This window comes from Ilyonectria robusta (assembly GCF_021365365.1).
Source record: "Ilyonectria robusta strain PMI_751 chromosome Unknown BGZ61scaffold_5, whole genome shotgun sequence".
Classification (NCBI taxonomy): Eukaryota; Fungi; Ascomycota; class Sordariomycetes; order Hypocreales; family Nectriaceae; genus Ilyonectria; species Ilyonectria robusta.
In genome coordinates this window covers 591,614-602,655 of record NW_025764439.1, presented here as the reverse complement: position 1 = coordinate 602,655, position 11,042 = coordinate 591,614, and the positions used below count along the sequence as shown (strand labels likewise).

Here is an 11,042-nt window from a genome sequence, read left to right as displayed (position 1 = left end):
CAAACAACGGCCCCCGATCAAAGCCACTTGCGGCTACTTGCCGCCGCCCCTCCCACCCCCATCTCCAGCCCGTCTCCAGCCCGTCCCCAGCCCGTCCAGGCAAGCCACTCGGCCTGTAAACCAGCCAATAATCGACCTTGACGCAGTTGGACCTGCACTTCCACGCTCCCCCCTCTCCGCTCGACGCCGTCTTAGCTCTCTCGGTGAACGCATGCATTGCCGGCCGAGGACCGCCTCACCATTCTACTTTCCCATGGTCGAGACCGTTGTTGCAGGGGGGAAACAGACGCTTTCGTGGGGGGCCAAACTCAATGCCGGCTCGCCGATGGGTGATCAACGTGGGTGGTGAGATACTGACAAGCAGACATGAGATAGGCAGTAAGCAACCGTACTTTGAAGATCCCAGCATGTATATTAATAATGTAAAGCACAGCGTTAAAATAGCAATCAGATCAAAAAAACCAGGCCATTCATTGCCTCGCTGGGTCGAAAGCATAACCGACGCGTGTCCTGAGCATCCTCGAACAGGTCAACGATATGACGTGAGGAACTCGATGGGAAGCTCCCGCTAGTTTGGCAATTGGGATATCAGATGTAAGCAACATGCTACACTTTTGCCTTCTTTTCCTCTTGCTCATTATTAATCGTCCTTGTTGCAGCCCTGCCCTCGCTTGTGTCAAATCCATCTCCTGGTCGCCAGCCTTGGCTTGGAAAGTCTCACGCAAATCCACCAAATTCCATCTGCGGAGACGTCTGCGGAGGGGTGCATGTTATGCGCGTGCCTGCCACATCCATGCGTGTGTGTACGTATGCTGGCGACTTGCGCATCGTGCATGGTTGCCTTCTCCCCACGTCCGCCTCACTTCTTGTGCTTAAGCCTCCTATGCCTTCTTCTCCGACACGGGCAGCTCAGCACCGATGACTCCCGCCTCTTGAGCCTTGTGATCACCCGCAGGCGTGACAGGCGCCGTTGTCCTTAGCTTGTCGTCAATCTTGTCTGAAGAGCTGAAGCTGGCGGGGTTGTTGAGGACGGGCGACGTGGGCGTGGATCCAGCCGGCGTCGACGTCGCGCTGCTAACCTGGCCACTCGCGGTAGCGAGGTTGGAGATGATCTGAAACCACTTCTGGGCATCAGCAGCCGTGTGGGCTTTGAAGCTCAGCTCCGACGAGCCCGTGAGCTTGCTGCTCATTGTCTTGGCCCTATCTTTGCCCTTGATACTGAACTTGTCTCCGCTTGGCGTGCCAATGGTGGCATCAGGAAGGTAGACGGACATCTCCGGCTTGGGGTCCTGCCGTGTGTTGTCCGAGTCCTTAAACTCGTGCAAGAACTTGGAAGGGGTGACTACGTAGTACCCGGTCGAGTAGCCCCATGACAGCTTGTTGCGCGACTTGCGCTCCAGAGAGCCCTCAATCATAGCCTTGGTCGCGGAGTGGTCCATGTTAGGAAACACTACCGCCTCTACCGAGCGAGCGGGATCGTCAGGGCTGACGAGGCGATCCGCACTGCGGGCCTGGAAGTGATTCCACTCAAAGTCAGGGGTGACGCGCTGGATGGCCCCGAGTACGTCGGTATGTAGAGCCCGCATCTTCTCACCCTGTCCGCCAGCCAGTAGAGTGAAGGCCTCCATGGCCTGCTGGATAACCTCGATAACGTGCGCCTCGAACGCCGAAAAGTTGGTCTGCACAGCAAGAAGGTCGTTGTGGTGATTGTTCTCAGCAATGACCTGGTTGCTTAGACGGTGCAAGATGCCCCGGCGGACAACATACGGGTCATCATGGCCCTGGAAGTTGCCGCCGGCGGAATCATAGGCGGCGCTCTGCTGGCCGAGCAGCTCAATGTGCTTCTGGGTGGTGTTGCGGGCCTTCTCGACCTCCTTGGCGCCCTTCTGCACGCCGTGGGCCAGCTCCTTGGCCTTATGCTTGATCTCCTTGTGTAGGCGCTCGAGGATAGGGAGGACAGATCCCTTGATGCTTTTCTCGGTCTCGATGTTGGTGTTGATCATGGCCTGGGTGTTGGAGCGCAGGTTCTCGAAGAATCCGGCCACGCCGCCGAGACTCTGGTCGAAGTGGTGACCCTCCTTGAGGGGGTTGGAGATGGTCTGCGTGGTGCTTGAGTTAGCCTCTTGCGCTTTGTTTCGCCTCCTCCAAATACCGGATCTACACCTTCCAGTGCCAAGAACGGGTATTGGGTCGTACGAACCTTGAGAACCTTCTCATACTCCTTTGCGTGGCGACCATGGATCTTCTCCATAGTCCCCACGTAGTCCTCGAGGTAGCCGACGCAATGTTTCCATGCCTGCAGACGCTCTGCGAGCAATCCAGCTGTCTGCACCTTGTGTTAGCACATCTGTCGTCTTCCCGCAACTCCGGAGCTTCCGCGCGCATCGCATCGCGCCAGGTTGGCCGGGATGGCGGTCACGTACAGTTGTGGGGTCGACCTCGGGCACAGCTTCATCGCTGAAGGCGCTCAGGCCGGTAGTTGCCCTCGAGGGCAGGGAGACAGTAGGTGAAGCAGCCGTAGCCATGATGGGCGAATTGATTGATACTGCTTGGAATCGCTAACAGCAAAACAGAGAGGGTGAAAGGGTGAAATTAACTGTTGACCAGCTTGGCAGGGGGGAGGGAGCTCTATTAGCGAAGAGGGGTATCACAGGGGGGAGCTCTTTGGGCCGGGGTGGGAAGGTGGATTGGGTGCCGATAAATAGGTACGCGGAAGGAGGCAGCCGACGAGCGGTGCAACACCAGCAGATATACACGAAAATCACCAGAGACAAACGTTTCAGTCCTGAAGAGGAGCGATGACGTTATGACGTTGTTGAGCACAAAGAGGGCCTAAGCGGGACAGACACAAGCCGGCGCTGGTGGTGGAGTTCAGGTGAAGTCGGTGATGGTGTGGCTCGCTGCCATTCGATTCGACTCGGATCTTGTCTCGCAACATTTAGGCCCTGATCCGCAGAGACCATAGACCATAGACCTTAGACCTTATTAGCAGACTATCTACCCAATGCTTGGCGAGTATCTTTGTCTTGTGCAGCAGTAGTACGCGTGTAGTATTACTCTAATCGTGCCCACAAAAGATAAAAGATTGGATTTACGCTGCCAAGAAAAGGGTCCACGATCGCAGAGTACAACCGTAGAGGTACAAGTACAGGGGCGCAAGCAGAGGCATCCTACAGAAGGATTGATTGATTGTTTGGTGCTCGTGTCGCAGAGCCAGCTGAGCCAAGACACTCGCTCGATCCACTATGCCACCCACGTCGATATGATCCAACCCTTGGTCACCTGGAGCCGGGATGCATCACTCGCCCATATCACTGAGACAATCAACAACTGCTGCATCATTTTCCATCGCCACCGTCAAATTTTTCGCTCCCATCATGACAATTCCAGCAGCCCTCACCAGACCCTTAACGCCCACGCTACCACCCATCCCGCCAAGGTCGTGACGTCAATGGACCCTTAGCTTGAGTTGTGCCACACTAGGTCATCGCGCTCCCCGCGATCTTCAGGCCCTTTAGCAATTGTTGGAGGACCGAAACCAGATGGATCGGCGTTTTAATCGATAACATCACCACTTAGTTAATTGCCAACACGTCCCACGGCCTACCTTACTTCCCGGTTTTGCTTCCGGAGGCAGCCAACTGTGACGTTGCGCATGTACACCACACCACACCACCACCGCAGAACCGCACCACGCCATCACGCGGGCTCCCGTCCGCGGCATTCGGGAATACTAGGACGTGACTTTCTAGAAGCGAGTGGTCCGATCATGCACTGTCCCATGCCGCCCCATGCCATCCCATCTCGTCCCGTCCATCCAAATCGTCATGGTACATGGTGGAACAAGCTCGGACGCCGCCAAGGCCCAAGCTTACACGCCCATCCAATGTCTTTAACTTATATTCACTTACAGTGCTCACTGCATCGACACAGACCAGACGTTCAAGTTCAAGTAATCTTCTTCAATACCTAATCTCATCCCTTCTGTGATAGGTAGGTAGGTATCAGTACGCCCTGGGGTATAAGCGTACTACTACTGTACAAGGAACGTGCTACCATGAACCGCTTCTCGCGTGTGCGTGCTCGTTCGTTTCTGTTTGTCTCTCATGCATCCTTTCCTCAGCACATTCGTTCCAAATCAACCCTTGTTTGCACCCAGTCTATCATATCCCAAAAAGAAGAACCAAGAAAATCCCTCCTGGGGTCTCGGCTTGTTCCCTGAACGCCTCCCATGTCCAAAATGTCGCTTTATTTGTTTGATTCTGCAATGTCGCCTCCAACTGCTGTCGTATAGTAAATTAAGAAGTGTTCAAAATGTTGTCAAGACAAGTCATCATCCATTTAAACAACTTGGTCACGCCCTTGAACAACAGGCATCCTTCCATGGTTCGCGGAGTCGTCCGTGTAGGAACGTCCCGCCATCAAACTGGTTGGGCGCGAGACATGGTGAACCTGGTGAAGGTGGTCCTCGCCAGCCTGATCCTCAGAAATGGTGCCAAGGGGATCCGTCACAATATCTGCAGCCGGTGGGGTTCGGGGAGCGCTCAGAGCCGTCTGGTAGTCGGGTAGCGCTACGTTGCCGGAAGCGGCGCGGGATCGTGCCGGGGTTCGGACCGCCGTCTGGTAACTGGGGACCTTGTTCAACTCGTAGAATTCATTGGGATCCAGATCGACGTGCTCGGCTGAATTGCGTGACGAGTCATCTTCCGCGCTGTTGCTTCTCGTCAGAGCACCTGACGACTGTGGCTCCGATCGCGGAGCTGCCCCATGGGGTGCCGACGTCGGGGAAGTAAAGCCAGAAGCCGAGCCGATCGACGTGTAAGACGTGTTTCTCTGCGAGGGATCAAGCGATACGTCGGCTAGTCGCGATGATAGCGCTGCCGGAGCCACGGGCCGGCTGTGAGTCAGGGCTGCAGCCAGGTTGTCCGATGATCCGGATCGCGATTGTGCGTAGAAGGGACTGCTGAATCCAGACTGGATCCCAGGAGTCTGGAAGCCGCTCATGTCGACATCCTCGTACAGCTGGTCGAGGAGGTGCTCGCCGTAGCCGGGAGGAGCCATTGTGCCGATGATTTGCTCGCTGGGGGTACTGGGTGATTGGTCGACCAGGTTGCCTTGCTCGTCGAGAGGCATGTTTGGGGAGATGAAGATGGAGATGGGAAGAGTGGCGCGAAGCTGCAGTTTAATGAATTAGCAAACGGGCTCTAGGGAGTTGGTTGCGTCGTGTTACTTACCTCGGAGATGTGACCGTCGGGGTTGCAGAGCGCAACCGTCAACTTGATCTTGTGGCGGACCTTGATGCCATGGTGGTTGAGGTCCTGGATGCACTGGCGCAACTTCTTGGGCAGATCAAGTCTCTTGGTCATGGCCCAGCCCTCCTGGCCCGTGTCCTCGATCATGTTCTGCCAGTGCTCTTCCCTCGTGACCTCGAACTTCCACATGGCCACTTCGCGCTCGGTCCGGTGTTCCCGGATGTTCAGGCCAGAAGGCCCCTGCACGCAGCATTCTCGCACCTCCATTAGTCTCGCTGTGATGTCTCCCAGCTCCAGTCCTTTTAGAAGAGGAGTGAATCGCATTTCCATGGCTACCGATCCGCCAAAGACGACGGCCTTCTGCGGGATGACGATTGAGTAGTCGACTTTGTTGGGCCAGATGTTCTCGACGCTCATGGCGTGGAGGAACTCGAGGGCGCCGGGCTCCAGGGTTCGGATTATTCGGAGGTGCTTGTAGGCGTGGAGGTCGTAAGCCAGTTTGCCGCGTCCAACGGTCGCCTTGAGTCTGTAAGTGATGGAGGCTTCGGGGATACCCTCGACGCTCTCGGCAGTCTCGCCGGGGAGCATGAATTCGAAAGGCCACTCGTAGTTGCCGGCAGGGAGAGTCATGCTCTTGCCATGGGTTCCGACAAAGGGCGACCATCGGTGCTCGAGGATGTTGGTGGATTTGTCGACTTTTTGGCCGGAAACGCCCGGAGCACTTCCTCTGGGGTCAGCCCATCTGTTCATAAACAATCTTGGTCAGAGATCGTCCTGGGAGGGGGATTTAATTCCAAGAACCAGGGGACTTGGGTGGTCTTACGAATGGCGCAGAGTGCCCATTAGTCGAAGGCGGACGTCTTCCATGCGCAGAGACGACTGCAGGCACAGGACGAGGACGCCCTTGAGAAGCTGGCCGGTGGACTCATGTTCGGTGCCTCGAAAGACAATAAAGTCGCTGTCTAATCTATTTTGGGGGCGACGGATTAGCAGGCGGCCTGGTGGGTTCTGCATCATGCCGCGGGAAAACTTACCGAATGTCGAAGAGACTGTAAGAGTTGCGCCCCGTAACGGATGAAAAGGGCTTAAAGGACGGCATGGTGGAGGGCGGATTGGGTGGTGAGAGGTGAGAGAGAGGAGGATGGCCGATCGCATCCAGGAAAGAGGGCCAGCGGGATGCGTAAAAGTTGGGGGGAGGACCGGGACGGTTTTATTCGGGGACGGCGCAGCGCAGGGCAATGGCATCCCGCGACGACCACGACACGAGTCGACAGACGACAATCGGCGGCGGCGGCGGCGAGCGGGATGGTCTGGGATGGTCTGTGGCTCTGGCGTGCTGGTGTGCCTGGTGTGTCTCTATTGCGGGTTGGGTGGTGGGGCACAGGCACAGTGAGATCAGAGAATCAGGGTGCAGGGTCGTGATGGTGGTGCAGTTAGGTACTTCACAGTGGTGGATGGTAGTGGTGGATAGTGGTGGATAGTGGTAGTCGGGCACTCCCCTGTCGCATGGAAGCCTTCGTCAGGGCTCCGTAGGGGGCTCCGTGCGGTAGGAGGCGAAGAGATCAAAAGCGGCGCAGGTGGAACCCGATGGTGAATCAGAGGGGGCCGGTGCTGGGACTGATGGAGACGCCCGACGGGACAAAAATATAAAAGAGGGTCCTGCTGATAAGGCACCACCCGTTGGGTTTCTTTGTAAATCAAATCTTGAAAAGAGACGAGAGTGATGACTGGGAAACCGAAGGGGGGCTTGCTTGGGGGCGACTAGAGGTGGCAATGACTTTTGCCAGAGGAGGAGCAGGAGGAGAGTGGGGGACACGACGGTGATTTATGCCAACTGCACTTGTTTACCCTGCCCGACAAAATGACCAGAGACTGAGGATGGGGGAATTTGGAGAAGAAAAAGTGGCCGCATCCATACAGCAATCGGGGTCAGTCCAGTTCGACGGTTCAGGCCATTGGGAGGAATATTGATGAGGGGGAGGGGAGTGCGAGCGAGAAGCGCGCAAGCATTGACCAAGAAACACGCCCTCTCTCTGACTTCTCACCTCACAGCCCATTCCCGTTCCTATCCCCATCCCCATCTCATGCGACACGCCCATGACCCCATGCCTATTTGGGTCGCGGCAAGGCAAAGCGGTCCTCCTGACACTGTCCAGCAAGCCAGATCGACGTTCGTGGAGTCATGTCCATGGTCACCCAGAATGCCATTTACTCCTGTACTCCTGTACTCCGTACCCGGCAACTGGCGTCGTACGCCGGCGCCGACGGAGCTTCGGCGTTTTGGTCGCCGGGACGGCTGGGTGCAATGGTTCCTTCAACCAGCGCGACTACGCGTGTAATCGGATGGCCGGGTGCAAGCCGCTAAGAAAACCCAACCACGAACACAACCGATCGGAGGAACTCTCTGCGGTGGAACAACCTGCCAAGTTAGTATCTTGATTAAGCCGAGAAGCCAAAGTCGATAGGCCCCCAAAATGCCACAAAGTGCCCCCCGGGAGTCGGGAGGGGACTGTGCCCACCCTGGCAGACGGAGACTCAACCTAGCAGGAGTGTGCGTCAGTGGGATTGAGTGGGTTTGTGTGGACTTTGGAGGGTATGGAAATGGGCACCACAGAATGATTCAAATCACGAAATCCAGTGCCAGTCAGTGCCAGTCAGTGCCAGTCAGTGCTAGTGGATTGAAAGAGTAGAACAGCAACGCGCACCGGCCCAAGGTGGTTGCGCCGGGGGGGTGTAGGTGGTGGGGCGGCGACGCCGGTCGGCTTGTGGCTGGACAGGGCCCAGGGTACGAGTCACCACGAATCGTGCTATCGAAGCTCGATGGAAGCTTTCCCTTCTGGAAACTCTGCTGCAGCCATCCGCCTCTTGTACGAAGTACGTACCGGCTAACTAGAGGAGGCGCTTTAGCGCTGCTCGGTGGTGGACCGCCGAGAAGGGGGCAGACCAGACGGACCAGGGCTTCTGTTCAAGGTTCCAGGGGAATGCAGGAATACTTGTTGACAAGGTCCTTGGGGGTTTTGTGGTGCGAGAAACGAAAACCCACTGGAGGTTGAAAGGTGCTGAGAGAGGCAAGAGCCGGAAGCCAGTGTCCGAGTGAGTGACGAGCGAGTGTCGGTTTCCTATGGTTCACGGTTACTGGTTCACGTCTCGTCCCGTGCTATTTCTGAGTCGTGCCGTTCGATAGCCATGGGTCTGCGGAAGCGCAATCCACTGGTATCCTCCCGCTTTCCCGTCTTTCCGCTGTCTCTCTCTCAAGAGAATCAATGCATCCAAGCAGATGAAACAACAGGAGCAGTCTCTACAAACCCGATACTGGTTACGCTGCCGGTGTGCCTATATTGGAGCACACCAAACCCCCACGCTCCCACGCCAGCGGAAGCACCACACGAGCGCAAGCAAACGCACGCAGGCAACGCACGCGCAGACATCACACGCATACAGTCTGAGGCATAAAGTTCTAATCCAAAATAATGTACACATTGCTTGCTCACTTTGCATAGCTAGTGCACTTTGCTACTTCATACCTTATTCAATAAAATCATATTAATATCTATATGAAATTTAATAAAGAGATAAATAAAATGTCTATTTTAATATTTTATATATACTAAATCTCTTTAATATACTGTAGAGCCTGGGTAGCTAACAGATCTTTATACTTACCCGAGCCCTAATTCTTACCCAAGATAGCAGTATTCCATACCCTAATGTAGTTTAACAGTGCACAACCCAGTACAATACTTCAGATCAATACTTTGTGCATATGTATTTCAAAGACAAACCCGGCAGGGCAAGCCGCAAGGCAGCCCACATAAAACATAGCGTGGATGTGCATACCGGGCAGAGTACCCACGCCCAAAACGCCCACGCCTCGCCATCATGACGATGAGAGGACGGCTAGATAGAGTCGGCCCCCGTATCGGTGTCCACTGCCACCAGCGGACCCGCCTCGCCTCACCCGTCGCGGGCGCAATGGTCAGAAGCTGAACGGCCGGCAACTCGCATTGGCATTTCCAATAGTGAGCGACTTCTCGTCATCCTGTTGGGCGCACACCGACAGGCCGCAGCATCCACCGTGAAACCGGTCCCGATAGCGAATACCGCGCCCCCGTGGAACCCCCCTCCACCTTGACCCTCCACCTTGACGCTTGACGCTTCGGCCCTCACCCTCACGATGGCTTCCCTTGCCTCCCTGGCCAGCGGTTCCGACTTGGCCCTAGCCTGCACTTGGGCCGCCTTAGCTACGGCGTGCCCCTGCCGCCAGCCTTCAGATATCGACGTCAACCACCCATAGAGTGCCGGCCTGCTTATCTCGGGAACCCGCCCATCCGCCCGCCAGCCCTTTTCGCCGTTTTAGATGTGTATTTGACATACCGATAGGCTTGGGCTATTGTTGGTCCTTGTCCATGCCCGCCACATGCCACGCGCGACCCAGAAGGCGGCACGTTTTCCAGACCGGCAACCATGCGGTACTTAGACACCGACACACACACACACACACACACTCAATAGGCGCACGCACGCCCCTGGGATACGTGATATGATCCGTCATCCTCGTTCGGGTCAGCCGAGCTCGCGCGTGCAGCTGCAGCTCCTGCCTGGGCTGTGCTGGTGATAATTGATGTTGACACTGCTGCAGAAGTCGATGCGCTGATGGGAATGCTGCAGGGCACTGGATCAGCAGCGCATCGGCAACACCACTACGCAAGTACAGCGGTCATCCCAAGGAACCACCGGACAAACGCCCCCCTCCAGCGAGTCCAGCCTCGGACGCACGAACCCGCCGCAAGCAAACGCTCTCCCGTGGCCTATCAGTGGACACCAGCCAAAGGTCAAGCCAAGGTCAATCGGCTTCCAGACCCCTGGACTGGACTTGGCTGGACCCGAACCTGGACCCGGGACTCTAGAAGCCCCCTAAAACGCTCTGGCATCTCGGACATCGAAAGGAATGGACTCGGCTGGGCTGGTGCAGAAAAACGAACAGCCCAGTGCCCCCAAACCACCCGCAGAACAGGGCGGAGGAAAACATTTAACCGGTCAAATCGCGAAGTCGAACCGCCGGCGCGAGCCCGTTCTGGTCATGGCCTGCAAGTTCTCTCTGCACAGCCAGGCAGGGATGCGTGGGTTTTCGCACTCGCCCGATCCCACGGCCAGGAACCTGCACGCAGGCGACGTAAACAGGGAACAGGACTGTGGTTCTTTTTTCCTTCTCTGTGACAGCTCGTCGCCATCGATCCATCCCTCAGCAACGACAAACCGCCCCGGTCTAGACTGAGGCCGGTGTCGCTGTAAGAAAGCACCGAGATGACGAGACGCCCGTCCTGACCTCCCATGACTCCGATATCGATGATGTGATTTTGGACTAACCAGATTCCGCAAATCAGATATTGCGCAGACCAGATGTCGGAGTGGCTTTCAGCTGTCCTTTGTTCCTTTTTGCGTGTTTTCCTTTACCCGCCCGCCAGCCTCTTGCCAACTCTCGTCGGAGGTATACGCTGACCAGGGGAGTACATGCAATAAATCATGAACTTGATTGCTGGAAACCTTGCGGCCGCTGGGCCAGGGGCGTGCCTTTGCGAAGCGTGTTATTCCCGTGGAATGCGCCAAACATGGGCTCGATTGCATCGCTGGTGGCGACGCCACAAAAGCCTCCTGCCGCCCGTAGAGGAGGGGTCATGATTTAATTTCCTCACATGAACTGCGGCTCAAATGTCTCGGCTACACAGAGTTTGTACTACACGTGTACTTGATCCAGCACTTGGGAGGGCCGTGTGCCGCCGCATGCGTTTG

At 56.2% G+C, this 11,042-nt stretch overlaps 3 protein-coding genes across 3 annotated transcripts; 1 reads left to right on the top strand and 2 right to left on the bottom strand.

Annotated features, from left to right (window-relative positions):
• Positions 1-881: 881 nt before the first annotated feature.
• BGZ61DRAFT_345956 (uncharacterized protein) lies at positions 882-2,525 on the bottom strand (the record flags this gene model as incomplete). Its single annotated transcript, XM_046239836.1, has 3 exons — positions 882-2,099; positions 2,201-2,326; positions 2,424-2,525. The coding sequence occupies 3 exons, from the start codon at positions 2,523-2,525 to the stop codon at positions 882-884; spliced, it is 1,446 nt and encodes a 481-aa protein (XP_046107395.1).
• Positions 2,526-4,341: 1,816 nt separating this feature from the next.
• On the bottom strand, positions 4,342-6,351 carry BGZ61DRAFT_345820 (uncharacterized protein; the record flags this gene model as incomplete). Its single annotated transcript, XM_046239823.1, has 4 exons — positions 4,342-5,175; positions 5,235-5,994; positions 6,076-6,219; positions 6,287-6,351. The coding sequence occupies 4 exons, from the start codon at positions 6,349-6,351 to the stop codon at positions 4,342-4,344; spliced, it is 1,803 nt and encodes a 600-aa protein (XP_046107394.1).
• A 3,047-nt stretch (positions 6,352-9,398) lies between these two features.
• Positions 9,399-10,568, top strand: BGZ61DRAFT_179767 (uncharacterized protein). Its single transcript, XM_046237674.1, has 2 exons — positions 9,399-9,721; positions 9,921-10,568. Exons 1-2 carry the CDS (start codon positions 9,659-9,661, stop codon positions 10,467-10,469), a joined length of 612 nt encoding a protein of 203 aa, XP_046107393.1. The 5' UTR covers positions 9,399-9,658; the 3' UTR covers positions 10,470-10,568.
• Positions 10,569-11,042: the final 474 nt, after the last annotated feature.

Excerpts from the sequence above, each read along its gene's own strand:
- BGZ61DRAFT_179767 (XM_046237674.1), top strand. The coding sequence starts at position 9,659 with ATGCCCGCCACATGCCACGCGCGACCCAGAAGGCGGCACGTTTTCCAG. Across the intron at positions 9,722-9,920 it reads TCCAGACCGGCAACCATGCG|GGCACTGGATCAGCAGCGCA; the intron begins GTACTTAGACAC and ends GGAATGCTGCAG.